At 38.9% G+C, this 19,597-nt stretch overlaps 2 protein-coding genes across 4 annotated transcripts in view; one reads left to right on the top strand and one right to left on the bottom strand.

The window, feature by feature from the left end:
* Nucleotides 1–13,258, bottom strand: part of LOC137197960 (solute carrier family 66 member 2) — a 34,799-nt gene extending 21,541 nt beyond the window's left edge. The window contains exons 1-4 of one of the 3 annotated variants that reach the window (XM_067611508.1): nt 12,924–13,258; nt 12,526–12,775; nt 10,492–10,625; nt 7,427–7,477 (exon numbers count right to left, since the gene is read on the bottom strand). In XM_067611508.1, the coding sequence (XP_067467609.1) occupies nt 7,427–7,477; nt 10,492–10,625; nt 12,526–12,728 (388 nt within the window). In that variant the 5' untranslated portion in view covers nt 12,729–12,775; nt 12,924–13,258. Of the gene's footprint in view, nt 1–7,426; nt 7,478–10,491; nt 10,626–12,525 lie in introns of all 3 variants that reach the window. The other 2 variants (XM_067611509.1, XM_067611510.1) reach the window with 2 other exon arrangements.
* A 1,914-nt stretch (nt 13,259–15,172) lies between these two features.
* Nucleotides 15,173–17,951, top strand: LOC137197959 (heat shock factor-binding protein 1-like protein 1). Its single transcript, XM_067611507.1, has 3 exons — nt 15,173–15,416; nt 15,496–15,562; nt 16,738–17,951. The coding sequence occupies exons 1-3, from the start codon at nt 15,372–15,374 to the stop codon at nt 16,830–16,832; spliced, it is 207 nt and encodes a 68-aa protein (XP_067467608.1). The 5' UTR covers nt 15,173–15,371; the 3' UTR covers nt 16,833–17,951.
* The last annotated feature ends 1,646 nt before the right edge of the window (nt 17,952–19,597 follow it).

Below are 19,597 nucleotides of genomic sequence, written 5' to 3'. Positions count from 1 at the left end.
GTGTTACAGCTCCAGATGCCTGGTGGTGCTGTGCAGCCCTGCTGGCAACACAGCCAGAGGACTGTGAATCTGGGCCAACTAGCACCAGGCTGGTGCTGCCTGATAAAAGCCAAACATACAGGGAAGCAATCAGGGGCAATAGTGCAGTGTTCACTGCCAACCTGGCCGCTAAAGGCATGCACAGCTTCACCCTAAACACAGAACTGAACACACGATACATGATGAATGGCTGCAAGTGATGATACGACTAGGAGTCAGGTTGGGCGTATATTATACATACACACATCAGGTGGCGAAAAATACGACTCTCAATAAATGCTAATGTTGCTGTTTCTACTGAACATGTAAATAAGTATTTGTTTGCTGAGATGTGAGCCGAAACAACTGTTTAAGGTGATAATATGTCTGTTATCTTGTTATGTACTTGGTCTGCCCCTATGTGGCTAAAAAATGCAGCTAACATTTGTGATATCATAATGGAAAACCACTCCAAAAGTAAAAGACCCTGTTTTGTACATTTGGAACCAAATGTACAAAACAAGTCATTACTGTTAAAACTGGTTTCCTTCAGAAAGTTAAATTATTAACGTTAAAATGTTGCATGTGGTCTGGTCACTACATATAACATTAGCTAGTTAAAAAAACAATGCATAATTTAGCTTATATGTTCTGCTTGTAAAACCTTAATTTGTGAGTTACTACTGTAACTACAGCTGTCAGACAGAGGCAGTAGGGTGACAAGTGTGCCGTTTCCCCACAGAAATGCAGTGGAATAAAAATTTAAAGTCACGAAAAATGTCCAGCCTTTGAAGTATATGACTGCTAATTTGTTCCACCTCACTCACTCTTCTATCTATACATTACTGAACTGAAACGGCACCAAACTTTTGATATCTCCCTTTAATTTCTCATATGGCTTTGATTTAAATTAATTCAAGAATGGTCTGATCTCAGCTGAACCTCCATGATAGCACTAATGATACCATACAGTAATACCATACATGAGCAAAGCATAGGGCTGGGCAATATATCAATATTAATTCGATTTCGTGATACAAGTGATGTAATTTTCTGACCTTAACAAACCGTTCTAGCTGTTCTAGTATTTGTCTTTACCCACTTAGTCATTGTATCCACTTTACTAAAGATTATTTATCAAAAATCTCATTGTGTGAATATTTTGTGTAAGCAACAGTCATCTCTACAATATTGTCGCAATATCGATATTGAGATATTTGGTCAAAAATATCATGATATTGGATTTGATCCATATCGCCCAGTCCTAGCACAGCATTATCTGCCAAATTTCTTTTTTAGTTCTTCAAATAAAAAGGTTAAAATCCTTTTCTTAATTTTCCTCCCAGTCACTGCTGTCAAGGGGACTAAGAGGAGAGCCAAAGCATGAAATTTCCTCTGGGGAGAAATTAAAGATATTTTTCTCCACTCTGCAACTTAATTTGGTGACCAGGGATTCTGCAAAGAACAGTAACACCTTTGGCTCTAACAAAAAAAAGCAACATGTGATTATGACCTGCTTTACAGTTATTTGTCTCAGTGATTACACTTCTTCATGCCAGTGCTATACTGTCATCATTGCTTATTTATGTATGTGCAGACACAAATCTACCTGCAACACTGGACAGCAACACATGTAAAAACAATACCTTGTAGGCAGAGAAGTGTCACACAGAGGTACGACAAGAGCACCATTTCACACTGACCACTACAGTATATTTATCACAGCAGTGTACCTCAGCCATACCCTGCCATACACCCTCTCTTGCTGTGCCGCTTGTGCACCCCGGGGCATTCTCCTCTTCCTCTTTAATCCCTGTGCTGAGTGGCAGCTGTGGTGGCACTGTGTGGGAACAAACTGGAACTGCATAACAATAGACTCCCTGCGGACTCCCAAACATCTTGTGCACAGCTCTGTTTGAAGTCCCACAGAGTTGCGGTACATGTGTAGGAAGACATGGGTCAAAGTTAGGCGATTTCAGTCGCTTGTTTACTGACTGCCAGATTCAGCTCTGGCCCTGGAAAAGTCCACGGGGGTAGTTGAAATAATGGCTCGCTGTCACTCAGAAGCACCCGTGGGAGAAGCAGGAACGTTATTATAAAAGACAGTTATAACGGCCCGAGAAATTGAACCACGGATTTCAACGAGTTTCATTTTCTGAAATTGAGACCTTTTTCCACAATGACTAATAGGCGTTCACTGCCAAGCCAAAGCACATCAACATTTCTGCACTGCCACCTAAACTAAATGCTATGTCGCTTATATAAAAAGAACTGAGCTTGAAAGTTAGGCCTCTACCTGCCCTTAGGGAGGGTATAACTGCACCTACAGGATGAGGTGATATATTCGAAGCTGCCAAACCCAATGAACCTACAGGTACCCCACAGTCTCCCTGGGACCAGAATGAGCAATGAGCCATAACCAGACAATGGAAAGAAATGGAAATCTCTTGTATTGCCATGTACCTCTCTAACATCGTTAGTCCAACATCTCTGTGGTGCAGGATCACTCAGTCATTGTGACATAATCAAGATAATTGCAAAATTTATTAAATTCTTCCTGATTTGTTTTTGAGCAAGCCACGGCAAGCACAGGGATAGCGTATTTCACTACACAGTTTTCTGGGACAGCTATCAAAAAGTGTTTGTTCTTGAATGTGTGGTTTCAAATAATCTGTTGTACTTCACGTCTGCGAATTGTGATCATCTTCAGGGTGCAGTCAGCCATACAAATTTGCTACCAAGCCTAGGAAGAGACATACAGTAAAGGAACAATTTGCACAAAACTTTTGCTTAGTTCAATTTACTTCCAAGCCACTTGGCCATTTGGAAAACAGCAATGGTGCAGACATAACCACAGGAGCATTTCATCATTTTATTCTGAGCTTGGCGTCTATCATTATGCATTGTTTTTGATGACAATAGAATAAAACGCTAACGTTTAGCTATATCCAAGTCTATTAAGACGTGTCATGGAGGAGAAACTGCAACAGTTCTTGAGGTCGAGAGAGTCCCAGAAGAGGACACTGTCGACATGCAAAGAGACAAAGTGGGCTGAAAATTCATTCAGCTTAGTTTTTGCATCCAATTTTGAGCATGTTTTACACCCAAACATTATTAAATTACAACAGGGTAGCAACACAGCATCTTGGTGTGTGACTTAGCTTGTCCACAATTGCTGTCTGTGTACTGAAAAAAATTATGTTATCGTGGCTATAAGCTAACGTTACTATTAACAACTGCCCTGCTTGTAGAAGAACAACCGAACCTAGTCATTATATATAGAGTAAAGTGACATTTTGCAAGATCCCACTGAAGTAGAACTGTTTTTTCTACTCCCATTGAAAATTCTTTCCTCCATGTCTCCATGTCCCTACTTCATAAGCGCCATTGATGTGCTGGCTGGAATAAATGCAAAAAATTCAGAGATTTCCATGTACACCCTTTACAGCTGAAATATCACAAACTAATTTTAAGTCTGAACTGAGCTGAAGGTGAATGAGAATTTGGATGTGATGAACAAAGCTGCTGCATCTGGGAACAAACAGAGGAGCTACCCAAACATCCAGAAACCACAGAGGCCTTAAAATTTGCATATAGGATTTACAATCATGGAGCAGAGCCTTTGTTGCTTGTTTGCTTGATGACCTAAATTCATGTTGAAAATATTCTGAATAAATCCAATCAAGGTTTCCTCTTTTAGGTCCTCAAAAATCACTAAAAGTAACAGCTTGACTCATGCACACCCATCAGCGAAAGAACACAACTTTCCCCATTGTGACCGTCTGAACTTTTTCGACTAATATTTCAATCTTACTTTTTCCCTTCCAAACCCTTTTACCTCCACGTGAGTGATCACCAACATTTCTGATTCTGACACAGCCAAATGATTTGATCTTTTAATCTCCTTAAAGGATTTCAGCAGGCACTCTTCCATATAAATCACACTGAGCTGCTATGACACCCAGATTCCTCCACAGTCTGAAAACTAAACCTATGAAGCCTACAACTAGAGCACAAAATTAACACTCGCCACCAGCCAAATGCTGGTAAAATATGCAAGTGGCTGATAGATTTGCTTCACTCACTAGCCAAAAAAACAATGGTTATCTATTGAGTGGCTGGTAAAATTTGAACATTCATCTGGCAGTTGGGTCAGTGGACAAAAAAGTTTATTTCTCACCCTGCCTGCAACAAAAGACTGCACAGATGTGGCCAGTTGTGTGATTGTGGTTAAGGTACCTGAGAGGTCATCTCAGGTACCAATTATGATCACAGCTAGTCTTATTTATGATAACAAAGCCTTATACGGACATTCGAGGAAGTTGTATAAAGAGTCAGCTACATTCAGTTTTTCTTTCTCGGTACAAATGTCCAGCTGTTTGATGGAAGTGCCTGGTGTGATAATGACTCCGTGCTGCTATGACAACAAATATGTGCTATGATTAAGGCTTAGAGAACATAAAGGGAACAAAATGAACAACCAGAGAAATGTACAGGTTGAGAATGTGTCCTGCTGATTAAACACCACCCTGGTGAGTCACTGCAGAGAGCTACAATATGAAGCTGTTCCACCTGATGGCTGCACACTGAAACCTGTTTGGTACTTGATGTTATAATGTCAGTGAGCTTTGCAGCATCTCTGATCCTTTATCCATCTCACAGCCCTGACATTGACCAAAGATGCTTTGGGTCTCAGAGTGAAGCTGCGTGTCTAACCAATCCACAGATCCGCTTCGTTTTTTCATTTCTCTACCCGGGTGTTCACACTTTCTTTAACAGTGCACTAAAACATGTTTACCTTTGATATTTCCACTAGCAGATCAATGGGCAGGCTCAGACCAGCAAAGATGCAATCAAAGAACATGGCTTTCTGTCAGTTCTAATGATGCTTAGCAGAGCTCACTGATCGATGAGCATTCATAGAAGTTTGAGCCTCTGGTGCTGTGGAGTCAGCTACGACATGTGGGCACACTGAGCCAGCAGAACCACACCTGGGCACTGAAGACGAGCAAATGTCCTGCTCCACAGACACACCAGACAGATTAATGACAACTGTTTTTCTGCACGTTTTTCTTAAAGTATGAAAATAATTTTTTTAAAAACACTATTATCTAGTGTGCATTAATTACACCTAAGAGGAGAATTTTGTATTATTCTGTCCCATTTCACATCACGCAAATGTTGTTTTCTACTGCCATCTAGTGTCCATATGGGGGAATGACAGCCCATTCTTCACTAATACAATGTCCAAGTTCTATATCACATATTCATTGTACACAGTATGTAATACGGTATATATTGATCTTTCAAGTATACTGTTTTAGCAGTTAGAATACAAGAAATCAATATACTTCACTTTCATACTAACTTTAGAACACTACTGTCAATTAAACTTCACAAAAAAGCACATTTTAATTATTTTGTGCAGCTGTTAAGTACTGCCTATGTTTCCTTTGCATTGCATTGTGGGACAATAGTGTACATAAACAGCACATTCAAAAAAAATTTTTTTTTGCATGCATGCTGTCTTTTTGAGCAAACTTATGTACTTCAGTACTTTGCCAGAGTGAACTCACTACATGCTCCAAACCTGCTTAGCATTTAGTCAAGTTTGACATCAAGTATTCTTTCGTCTTAGTTTGGCGTCTGTGCTTTTGGTCATTCAGGTCATGTGATGCCTAGCAGCTGTAAAACAGGAGCAATTAGGTTTAATATGTAGTCTTACAGAGGTTTCATCTTTCTCTACAAGTGACAAAGACTCTCAAATATGGAGACCTAAAGTGTTCAATATTATGTAAATACATAAATAATAAATATAGGGCATTATGAAATAAATAATTATATGAATAAACAGACAAAATATGTAGTATAACCATGGCACTGTGAAATATTCTAATATCTTTTTAAGGGCAGATCTGGCTGATGGGCAGTCAGTTACATGACCGGCCAATCTGGCCCATTTGTACTGACTCACAGACAGTGACTGTGATGGAAAGTGATATAAAACAGTCATTGGGGAAAATAACACTGTGAAATAAAAAAGAAAAGAGAAAAGGGGACATTTTCAAATAAAATCTGCTGGAATAAAAATAAAAAAGAAGGATGAAATAACCTTTCATAATGATGAGCTGAGTTTTAAAAATATATATTGGATCATACAATTTCGAGGTTATATATTTTATACTTATTTATGTGATCATTAAATTTCACAATGTCTTAATTATTTATCTAATATTGAACACTTTGGTATTCACCAAGATTACAGAGCAAGTCTTTTTACATGATAAAACTTTCCGGAGCGCTGCACTTCAGGCCATACCTCAATGAGCAATGTCATAGCTGATATTTGGTCTTTTACAGCTGCACCTGCTGTGACGTCACTGCAGCCACAGGAGCGTGACAAGATTCACAGTTCGGAACCATAGTGAGCCCGTGTGATACACTCGTTTACAGTCTGCATGTTGCATTAAATTGTGCGCCAGAAAATGTTATGTTTAAAGCTTATTATACTGTACGTTCTCATTTTTTAACAAAGCGGTGATAATTCCAAGAGGCTCAAAGTATTGATGAACAAAATCTGCCTTCATGCACAGCAACACACACACCACACATTTCTCAACATATCAACTACAAAAGGGCTGTTACATCGAAACAAAGTGTAGTTCAGAGAACAATTTCAAAAAGCCAGTTAGAGGACAAAAAGTCATTAGCATAATCATTTGCATAAATCAGCCAAAAGCAGCAAGATGCTTAACATTTAGGTACATTTCAGGCCTGTAGAAAAAAACAAGCAGATTAGATGAACATGCACCGCTTTAAAAAGTCATTAAACACACACTAAAACACATCTGAAGTGAGAGATAATATCAAATAATTATGTCATCTCAAACTGCAAAAAAACATCAGCGTAAAGTTAGAAACAAAGAAAACTACAAGAGGTCAGTAAGTGGCTTAAATTAGACTATCAGGCTAATTAAATAAAGTCAATACAGGTTAGTCTGCTGTAAATCACTATTAACTACTGACTATCATTTCATTTAAATGACAGATTTATGCACAAACACATGCCAAAAAAATTACATTCACACAAGTTTTTAAATGAAATCTTATCCTTCATCTGTACTAAGGAGGTGCAGTTTAACATGCATTGAAAGCATCAGAGCAGAGGCTACAACGGACGGGACAGTGAATGTGTCCCGTGAATCAAACATGGACGTAACAATAGGATTACATGCGAGTGAAATGGGTTCATGCTTCATCCAAACGTGTTGTGAATGATGTTAGTCGTCTGCACAGGGAGAGAGCCACAATGGGTCATCATCATGCACGAGACACAGAGATGGGAGCGGGAGAGGCAGATGAACTACGACTGATGTTTCATGACAGACACATGAAGTTCTGTACATACCCAGAAAGAGCCTCTTAGGGATTCTGACCTCCTCGTCCTTACTGTCTGTTGCTACAGACGAAATAAATAAATTTAAAAAAAAAAAAAGGGGGGGGAAAGGGGGGCAAAAAAAACAGGGACAGGGAAAGAAAAAAAAAAGAGCTTGGTTTTGGTTTTCTTAGCCAGAGGTGACCCCTGATCTGTCAGGTTTATGAACTTGGGTGTGACAGATTCTGTATCAAATAATTAGTGATACTGTAAAACTACTGATCCCCTTGGTTAGTATTTATCACCGATTACAGAGCACAAAGACCATTGGAGGTTGTTTCCCCTGGCAGAGGTTATTCAATTATATTGGCACAGCATCTCATTGAGCTTTCACAACACATTTGAGCAACATCCTCAATCTTTATGAGAGTCTATATTAAAGCCACTATGTGTACTGTGTGTAGGATTTGAACATTTCGGATCAGAACTATCCAATTATTTTTTTCCATCACATCACATAAACTTGACACATAAAGGGTTTTAAAGTCAGTTTCACACAGTTTTGAAATTTCTGTGCATTGCTACTTGATGCTGTAGAGATTCACTCGTGCAGCCGTACAGTACACCAGTTTTGTAAAAAGTGAACACAGTTTATGCAACTGAATATAATGCTGTTTTTCAGTAGATCTGATATGCGAGCGACTTCATGAAGTAGGGTTTATTTCTACAGCGTGACAAGGTAAATGCATTGCTGATGTGTTGGTGCTGACACACTGCTGCAGAGCCTGAACTAATGAATGTGTCTTGTTGTTTATAGTCTCCTTTTTACTAAATAGTAGCACCGCTAACAAAGCGCCACTAAATCAGCGATGAAGACATTGCGTTTCTTATTGCTTCCTCAAATCAAACAGCTAAAAACTTTCAACATCAAGACAGCAGCAACAGGAAATGCTCTGATTCGGCTGACAACATGGTTAAACGGCTGTTAAGTACGGCTGTTATCTGGAAATCCAAACAGGAAGACAGGAGTGAAACTATACTCATAAAGTCCGAGTTTCAGTTGCAAGTTACAAAAAAGTGCTGAGAGCTGAGCACAGAAAGAGTTTTTAAAAAAAACAAGGCCAGTCGCCAGTAAGGCCACACATGACTTTCAGAGTCAGTTTGGCACTAGACTCAGTTTCCCCTGCTGTGAGGACACAGTGGAAACGCATGTGTTCACAGCTTGATGCAACACGGTGTGGTTAAAGCGAGCTAAACGGGGCTTGTGGAAAAACAGTATTAATACATTCAGAAATTTGTAGGGTACATGAGAGCTGTCTGGAACTTTTTCCTGAGTCACGAGAAGGCTCCGAGTTTGGTTGTTTGCAAATAGAAAGCACTTTATATTCTGTGGTTTATTTAGCTTTAGCTTGTCATTTAACTTTAAGCTGCTGGACATTAGTGCCTATTATTCAAGTGTCCAGCTTTCCCCCCCTCTCCTCTCCTCAGACACAGCTCAGCATCCAGTCCTGCAGGAGGATTACGCTGTACGCAAAGACGGGAAACTCCGGCGCTGCACACAACACGTGATGAAGGGTTCAGACGCATGACACACCCTCGTGTTCCTCAATCAGTTGTGTACATTGAATATAAAAGGTCTAACATTTCAACATGTAGGCTACTGAGTAACTTTATGAGGCTGTAAAGACACAATGGTTTCAGTAACTTCATTGCAAGCGGAATATGTTTTAAACTGAGGAGATGTTTGTTTCTCTCTCAGCTGATTCTTATCTGATAAGCTACACAAGGAGCCACCAGTGAAAGACATTCAGGATCTATTATCAATAGCTATACTGTTTAACAACTCATTGTATATGTCGTGTCATGTTTGGTTTGTTCTCTTGGTTTCCTGTGTTATACTTCTGTTGTTCAGTTCTTTTGGTCGTTTGGTTTTGCTTGCTTACATTATTTGGGTTGTTGGTTTGAAGGACTTTCTTGCATTCTCGGTTAGCTTGTGGTGGTGTGTACGTGGGTTTGCGTTCATGTGTATTCTCGGACAGTTTAATGTATGCTGGGTTGTATTTTTCCCTCCTGTGTTCCTGAACTCCTCCCCAGTCCGTTTTTCCCTCCATACCTGCCCTGAATCATGTTCCTTAGTCCTGCCCTGCTCTCAGTGTTTCCCTCAGCCTATTAGCTCCTAGCCTGCCCTTGTGTCTTGCCACCTGTTCCTTGCTGTTTGATTGGTTCAGTTTGTATTTAAGTCTTGGTTTGCAGTTCAGTTTTGTTGGATCCTTTGTTCTATTATGTCGAGTTTGCTCTGCTCAGCACATTCAGTTGTGTCTTGTGTTCAGTTCTGCTCAGCTTTTGTTTTTTGCCTGCCCAGTCTCAGAAATAGTTTTCTTCAGCCCTGCTTTTTGGTCTCTGCGTTCCGGTCCACCTGCTCTGCTACTTATAACAGTATATTTAACCTACTAACCTTAAGACTTCTAGTATTATGATAAGTTTGATGATCAATATTAATAGTGGGCTAATACTTGGCATTTATCATATTAAATATCAGACAGTTAGCTGTCAGCTAATTGAAAATAATTTAACTTTTTTTTTTTTAATAGGGAAAATGTTGATACTTTCAGCCTTCGACTTCAGATGGATATGATCATGTTTTTTCTTTAGAAGACAGAAGTTTACGAGTTCGTTCTGAATGATCTATTAATAGTCTGCACACGCTGTCACAGACAACAATCTTCAGTGTGGTTAACTGACAAAGCTCCACTTCTGATTATGCTTTACAGTTGTTCAAGCACTGACGCAGGTTTAACTCAAGTGTTCAAACATTGCAAACATAAGGAGTGGCTCTGTCATCACTCGTATTTGCACACACCTTGCTCACACACATTCACACATGCACTGGATCGCCTACACACATTCACTCACACTCCCTCGGATATTTTCATACTCTCATGAACACATCATATCTCTATCATGCACTGTCTGTTGCTCACATACACTCATTCTTTCACACACAGATCTACACTACACTTGAAGCCAACACACACACACACACACAGTGTTGTAACTAGGCTTTATCTGTAAAGAGGCCCCCGCACAGGGTTTCTGACCTATGAAGGAGCGTCTTTTGGTGTTGAGTTCAGTGGCCATGCGGACGTTGGTGCACAGGTTGAGCATGATCAGCATGGTGGCGATCATGATGATGCTCTGCCACAGCAGCAGCGTCTCGAAGTAGCGGCCAAATCTGACGGAGAAAAACAGAAGAATGCGTGAATTTACTGTGTAACGTGTCACAGTGATGATTTGATGAAATACAGTCACAGCTTTGCCTCCAGGAACACTGCATGCGCTGGCTTTTCCAGTTATCTCACAGCCTCAGTAAAATGATGGTACTTAGCTGTGATGGCTGTCTTGTTTTTTAACCTCTAAGACAATATTACTCTTTGTTTACCCCTGCCAGGATCATCCCAGTAGGATCACCAAGGCCAACATGAGTTCCATTGTGCCTCTGTTCTCTGAAGCACCCACCAACTGCCAGCAATAGTAAAAATCTTTAAAAACAGCTGAAGGATGCAGCTTGGTTTAAGAGAATCTACACTTCAGCAACAGCTATTCAGACTCCTTTTTTGTCAGGGACTCACGAGCCATTGCATACCTGCTTCATAATCCAATTCACAACAGTAGGCAGCAGCAAGTAATGAGAACCAAATTTGAAGTTTTAATCCTTTGGAAGCTCTTAAATGACAGGTTCACCATTTTTCAAATCTGTCTTAAGACAACAGTCCAAATAAACAACTAAATAGGTTTTTCTTCTGCTATAATCATTCCTAGTTGATCGGTGATCCCAATGGATCACCCCCCCCACGGTTTGGCACGCATGTGAACTGCGGATTTATTGCGAAATTTAATTCATTGGAGACAAAGTAAACAAACTGCTGTAGCTACAAGTCATGGGCGGACAGCACGTCACTAACAGGGATTTTGAAGAGCAACGACCAAACCAGCATCTAACTGACGTTAGCGGTGCACTTTTCCCTGGTGAATGTTTGTTTGGCTCGTTCAACAAGCTCAGCTGCAGGACAAGACGTGTGTTCATGCTTGTAACTTACCTTCAAGTTTTGATGATGTGGACACAGACTGTTGTTTCACTTACTACCATGTTCAAAGGAAGAAGGTATCATACCTCATATTGCACTTTAATTTAACAATGGAGTATTTAATATTTTATATACAAGATTTTATTAAAACATTGGACATCTTGAATGTTGTTTTCATTTAAGATCATGGGATAAGGAAAGCAAAGTCATATTTGTCTCCTTTTTTTTTTTTGCTGATCCAAAAAATGATCCAATCCATGACACAAAAACTGTGAAACGATCCAAATCGTGAGTTCGGTGATCTGTTGCACCACTAATGGTCATACTGACCATTAGAAGATCCCTTCATAATGCATTTACAATGTTAGTGATGGGGACCAAAATCAACAGTCCTCCTTCTGTGCTGAAATGTATTTAAAAGTTTATCTGAAGCTAATATGAAGCTTCAGTCATCCAAATGAGTCAAATCAAGTAGATATCTTTCAACATTACAGTCTTTTTAGTGCCAAAGTCCCTCTTTTTGTTCCCATAATTCCACCACAGCTCAACCAGGAAACACAAAGAGGGAATTTGATGCTAAAAGATTGTAAACATGGCAGATATCCACTTGATATGACTAACTCAAGACTGCTGAAGCCTTATAAGGTTCAGATTCACTTTTAAATGACTATGAGGGCACACTGTGGATTTTGGCCTCCATCACTTATTGAAAGCACATTTGAAGATCTTTTAAAAGTCAGTATGAACAGGGGGAATGATTATAGCAAAGAAAACCTTTCACTCTTCATTTGGGCACCTGACTGTTGTTTTAAGACAGACTAGAAAAATTGTGAACCTATCCTTTAAAGTGGTTTGTCATTTCAGCCGAATTTCAGATAATATCCCATTAATTATTATAACATCCTAGTCTTGTCCTACAAAGTACATACTATGACTGAAAAGTGAGAAAAGCATTAAATGAGCAGATTTTTGAATGGAGTTCGGTCACTACACAGCAGAAGCTGATCTAGTGTGAAAGCACAGACAGTGAATACAGTAGTTTGTTACCTGAAGAGTATCCTCAGGATGTTTGCCACCAGGAGGACCAGGCACACATAGGTGGAGAAGCCCTCTGCATTCTGCGAGCGGCGGATGTCTCTGTACTGGGGGATGTAGGGCACCACCCCACCAAACACCATGGCACCAGCAGCCACCCACGACACCAGCGAGTTGACCACGGTCACAATCTGGTCAAACACTTCATCTTCCATGTTGAGCTGTTATACGCTGTTTATCCTCCTCGGTTTCCTTGTGATGACTTTCAGAGTGTGAACAGAGTAACATTTCTTGTAGTAATCACAAACAAAGAGGCAGCAGCTAATGCCACGCCATCACAAGCGACCAGCCAGGGAGATAACGTTACTTTTATAGTTCAGAACAACAGACAACATGAATATATGAGTCACCGTATCGACTGTGCAGCTAAAAGCAGCGGTGGTGTTCGCAACGGAGAAGCCGTCTGTAGCTGATAATCTGTTCATTACCTCCCATTTCTCTGATTCAACACTTCTGTTGATGCTAGCGCGGAGGCTGCACTTATCTCAAAAGCGGAAACTCCCAAGACTCCAGAAGTAACGTTAGTATTAAAAAAAAGCCCTTGAAATTGACAAGAAAAATTAAACAAAGAAGAGAAGCACAAGGTCTCTATGTTTTACACTTCCCCCTCCACTAACCGGCCCATATTTGTGTATTTCTACAGTTTAGCTAGCCCAAATTTCCTGAAACGTCAGACGTCACGTGTTAAAACAAAGCTGTTTGACTCAGTCAAGATAGTTCACACACACACACACACACACACACACACACACACACACACACACACACACACACACACACACACACACTACCTAATACGGCCTGTTTAATAGCTCTGCAGCTTCTGTCAACAGTTTTGAAGAGTATGCTTAGTTTTTAGCTTTATGTTTGAAGAATAATATATTACCAGCGATACACATCGTATTATTGAATTTGTGCATAAATAATGTTCTTATAGTAAGCTAAATGTCTGCATAATAACTTTATATAAGGTTTAAATTCTGTCTTTTATATATATATTTTAAAAAATATTGCTTTTTATATGTTATTATATTTTATATGTGTTTTTATATATATTTATTTACTGTTTTTATTGCAATGGAGCCTCCCAGCAAAAACATTTAACACGATTGTACTTGTGTAACCGGAGTGACAATAGCATCTCAGCATCGCCTGAGTGCAGTTATCTCCACTGATCCACGTGATCCTGCCGAAAATATGCCTTTTAATTTGAAGAGATTTTGACATGTAGGAAAAGCACAGGTCTAAATGATTAAATGAATGAAGACTGAATTCCATTTAGCTTCTAGAGTTTCAGGGTCCACTGTCACGCTGTCATTTGTTGCTGGTAACTTGAATACAACAGAGCCATTGTTAATGTTATTCACACTGTGCTTTTCCTACTATGACAAGGCAAAGTGTTTCTGTCTGTGTTGACTAAAACTTTCCAGTGGCTCAAAGTTTAAAATGATAGTGCTTTATTAAAAATAAAAGGTAATGGTAAAGGCTTTGGTAGACCAAAGCTAGATCACCAACCAGGAAAAGTGGGCAACTGACCCACCTGACCCTCAGGTGCCCAGAAGGCCCTGGAAATGATTTTGTAGTCATTTGTTTAATGACAAAGTAGTTTGGCAATATGCCAAACCTTCCTTTTTCCTTTCCTTGGTTAATTTTATCCGATTCACTGGTAATACACATCAGTATTTTTTGAACTGGGTGTCATAGTGCATTTTGCAGGGCCATCTCTAATGATACACACAGTGCACAAAAGATTCAGCAGGAATGAACGGTGACCGTCACAGTCGCAAAATCCAGATTATAAAGATTTGTAAGGGTTTAATGAAAGTTATATAAGCAGCGTGGCAGACAGCTCCTCATCTGTCATCTGTCACTGTGAAGCAGGATAATCTCTTATATAAAGAGCAGAGCTTCAGTGTGTTCCTGCTCATCTCACTGAACACACAGTGAGCTGTCTGACAGGCTAAACCAGATCACAAAGGGTTAACAACAATGCCCTTCCCATATGCGACCATGCATGCAAATCACTACGGATGTCAACGTCAGGCATGAGACCGGAAATTCAGAAAAATGTACCTTCATAATAAAAGCGTAGGGCAACATGTGGGCTCAAATGGGTAACTACAGACAATTCTGTCATCATTGCCACTGCCTGGTGGACTGTCTGGTTAAGGGAACTTCACATTTGCATTGTAGACAAACATTTATCAGACAGTTCCAAGACTTAAGGCTGCGAATCAGCTTCAACTAGACACCTAATACATCGATGCTGTATACATTATATCTGTTGCATTTCTGATCTGTATGTAACAATGTTTATCTGTATAGTCACTGTTAAATAAACAAATTAAACTACTTTTTTTTAAAAAAAAGATGAGATTACAAGGGCCGCACATACAAATTGAAAATTTTTTGTATGTCATGTGAATATATGAATATTAAGTGAGTTTATTTTCAGCAGCAGCCACCACAGTTTTTTAACTGGGGACTGAATACTTTTCAAAGCTCTATTATTCTCTATGTGAAAGATGAAATAATATGTAGCAAGTACAGTCACCTTTATTTTGAAATGAAGAATACTACAGGCGGAAGTCGTGCTATTTTTAGTCATTAACTCAACTTACTGCAAAGTTATATTGAAGTCATAGCCAGCTGTCGTGAAGGGAGAAATAGAGTTGGGATTTAGATGAGTTAAAAAGATAACTGACTTTCTCTCTCACTCACCTATAGACGGGTTGTGAGGTGGAGCTTTATATCCCAGACTGACAGACGTCAGAGGTTTGTGTATTGTTGGATAAACGATGTCAAAAACAGACTGCAAGGCAGCTAAAGATATGACAGAGGCGGTAAGTTGGTTTAATGTGAGCTGTGACGTTAAAGTGAACATTAGACTGGATACTTTATGATGTTTTCCTGTCTTTACAGATGGAGGAAACAATGCAGCGACTTCAAGGAAGATTCCAGGAAATCTCTGGACAGCTGGAGACAAAATATATCCTTTTATAACTGTGCTGCTCATGTAACAGTTAAAACCCTGTCCTATGTGGTGATAGGAAATGACACAAGCTTAGTGACAGCATTTTGGTTAAACTAAGGTATTTTTGTAGAGCAGATATCTGCTTAAACTATCCAGTTAATTCAGTTGGTTGTGAGCTGCAACCAAAAAAGAAAAAAAAATCAAAAATTGTTTAAAGGGCGAGACTGAATACTACAATACACTTGTTACTGGGGCCCTTCGACATAATGATATAGTTTAACAGTGCTTTGTCTTTACCAGGAATATGGTAAAACACATACAGCTGTCCATTTGTATATTCCATATTAAATACCCCCTGCAGACATGTTTTAGGACATGTAAAAACACTTAGCTGGAATAATAACGTGTATGTGATATGGGGTTTCTACAAAACAGTTGAAGTACCTAGTCAAAAAACCCTTCAAATTACCTATATTCCCTCGCCATCATTAAAAAAAATCCAGAAACTATGAATATGAAAATTTCAAAGTAAATAAGTTTAACAGCTGGACACAAGATGTCTCTGACTTCACTGAAAAGTCCATTCTCAGTGTGTATGTGCACTGGAGGTTTTAAGTCTCCACATCACACTTGTTTAAGTTACATAGTGAACCGTGATTGGCTCCTAACAAGCTGTGATGTCATAAATCCTGCTGGTATGTACTCATGTGAAACTCAGAATTAAGGTGAGCACGAGAAACATTCTTCCTTCAGGAGATCAATGTGAAAACAGCCTTTTAGTGTCAAACTCTGCTCACAGTCAAACATCCAAGTGAAACAATAATAAGCAAAACACATTTTTGAGAGGAGGGGGACTTTAAGTTATCACATTATTGGTCAAAACAGAATAATGATATAAATAATTTTGCTTAGATAATACACCCCCCAATTTAAGAATTGTATCTACTACTGAAGTCAGTAAGACAGCTGAAACCTCAGTTAATTCAACTCTGTAGTTCCCTCCTAGCATACATGCTAACTGGTGATATTACTATTGTACTTCTTACAGCTGTGAAAACCACAAAAAAAAGCCCGCCCAGTTTCTCCAAACAGCTGTAGTGCTATTATTTTCTCAGTTTCTGCATTCTGTTGTTGTCACTGTCTGGCTCTAACTGGACAACATGTGCAGGTTGTTTCCTTCACTTTCACACTAGATGAGATGGGAACACGCATTGATGGCCTCGAGAAGAATGTGGCTGAGCTCATGACACAAGCTGGTATGGAGGAGCAGGCCATTTCAAAGTGACAGCAGGCCAACTGTCAGATGAGCTCTGTCCATGTAATCTCCAAAAACTGTGGCTTGCTGGTGCTTTGCCAGAGTTCCACACTACACTTTCATCAAACATCTTCAAATGGGATTTCTGTGTTGACATCAGTGTACCCGTCAAGTTTATATCGCTTTAAAGTTTTAGCCAAATGTCTGCTTTTTCCAAGGTGCTACCATATGATAACAAACGTGTGGATGCTCTTTCCTTGATGCCTGAATCTCTCTGAGAGGCTTTGGATCACAGTTAACACATTATTTATTTTGATAGAAATATATATATATGTCTATTTTTTGTCACAGCAAAAAAGAGAACTGTTTGTTTTGGAAGCATGTACAGTCAGATTACAGCTGACCAAGAAGCTTAAAGGTACCTTGTGGAGTTTTTGTTGTAAACAAACTTGGTTTTCTTTACATTCAATGTTTTCTACCAAAACCTATTTGTATCAAAGGCTTAACAAACCTATTGAATGCATTTACTACCTCATATAACATTTTCCAGGCCTTTTTTGAAACCTTGTTTACATGTTGTGGTCTTTTACTTTTACTGTCACATTCCTAATTTTTACCACCACCGACTGTCGATGTGCATGTCCATATGTGCACATCATGTGGCCCTGGTTGAGCAACTGATGCAAATAATACACGGACCTGCTCGTCAGAACATTGTTGCTCTACAGCGCCACCGGTGGTCAAACACTCCACAGGACACCTTTAAACATGGAAAAAGGGCGATATAAAATCTTCCCACCAAAGACAAAGTATGGCATATCATGTGGCAGTCAGCAGTTTAAAAATGAAGTATAAAGTGAACTATCAGGGGATTTAAAGGTTGAAATACTCTTGAGAAAGATGCTAACTGAAGGATTATATTATCTCATTATTTGATTGATGAATTTATTCTGTCTTCATATCTGGGAGAATATTGTTGATAAAATCTATGCAGTTTATTTGTAAGTGTAATACTACTGTATATCATATAATGTACAACTGTATATCATGTATGTCTTCCTTCTTTTTACCTGTGTAACCACTGTCTGCCAGATTATCAGTTTATCACTGTGCACCAAAGTTAAGCCAAATAAAGATTTTTTTAAACAAGTTGAGTTTTCCATGGAGCACAAATTGCACAGTATTTCAGCAAAATGATTACTTTTCCATTACTATTTGCATGGTGACAACATTGTATTCTTGTTTCCCACAATTTTTTGTTGTTTTTACTTACAAAATGAACTTAGTCACTTAAGTTTTATATCAGTTTACCTCATAATGACATAATCTTTGTTTGTCTAAGGTCTTTTGGACAAAGTTTTTAAGTTCAGTGTAACAAAGGTTTGAGATAAATGTAAAGTAAATTGACATTTTATTCAATAAATGTTGTACTTGTGTGCTAGTTTTAGCTGAAAACCTGAGGATATGTCTTCACTCCAGCCTCTGTTGGAGCTCTCTGGTTTTCTTCAGATACTTCTATTTATAATGTATGTCTTGTTGTTCATTGAAAATGGGTTTGATTTTTCACAGATGTAGTTTCCTATAATACAATATGTGATGGAACAGTTCATCTTGACTTTGTTATCACATGTTGGAGTCGAGTGTTTGTTGTTATTGACTGAAACATACTCACACTAACACAAAGAATATATAATTTATGATTTTTGTGAGCTACACATTGCCAAGGTGGTGTCAATATCTCAGATGTTTTTATGGATGTTCGTGTTGCAGCAGGTCTTTTGTTCCTGTGTGAAATGTTTCACAATACAAAGATCAATGGTCAAGGAAAGTTTGATATACAGTAAGTAGCCAAAGAAAAGAGGACAGGCTTCCTTTAAGACTGGTAGTAATCCACTCTCATCTAAGAGTTGTTTCATGAACCATTAAAATCCATCATCTTGAATTTTTATTTTTCTCAGGATGTTTTTCTTTTCTTACATTACCTGATCTGGTACATCATACTACATCCATGTGTTCAGGCTCGATGGAACAGCTTAAAAAGTTGCTCATAAAATAATGTCTTGATGGGTTTGCATCTCTTGCTGAAAAAAAATCAATATAATTGACATAGTTTTGACCATCAGACAAGTCAAAGTCACAAAGAAAATACAAAGACAGTTAAACACATCCTCCCTCCTTACAAATGTGGTGCATGTTAAGCAGAATGAAAATGAGCACATGTTACTGCAATATGGACTGCAGTGCTAAGTCATATCAAGCTGAGAAAGGAGGCGGTAGGCAAAGGAAACAGAATTATCACTTTCATCGTATTAATATTATTAACACAGCCATGTGCCAAAAACTGAAAAGTGTTAGCAGTGACTGGCAAGTTCCCCGATTCTCTCACTTCATCAGGTGGTCAGCCTTCATTTACAGGATCCTTGCTCCTGCAAACATTTGTTTGGCTGATTTAACACTTGGGAAATCTTGAATTATAATACGTTTTATGGTCAACAAAAGAAACAGACTGTACAAAAACACTGGATTCTACCCAATGTATTTCACAGGTGCAGGCATTAAGAGGGATAAAGAAGACAAAAATAGGCTCAGACTGGCAGCTAGTTAAAACACTTCTCAAGCTCAGTGCTCTGGCAGCATCAACGGTACATGAATCACCCAGTAAGCATACATCACATGACAGAGGACATCAGAAGAGAAGAAATCCAACCAACCTGCCAACTTATTGTGAATTTCACATGAGAAAATGTGGATTTAATTTCTCATTTTTAAGCATTGAGCCTACAGTGTGTTATTGA

The sequence above is a fragment of the Thunnus thynnus genome, chromosome 15 (assembly GCF_963924715.1).
Source record: "Thunnus thynnus chromosome 15, fThuThy2.1, whole genome shotgun sequence".
In the NCBI taxonomy this organism is placed as follows: Eukaryota; Metazoa; Chordata; class Actinopteri; order Scombriformes; family Scombridae; genus Thunnus; species Thunnus thynnus.
Note: the sequence above shows the minus strand (reverse complement) of the source record. Positions and strands in the feature narration are given on the sequence as shown.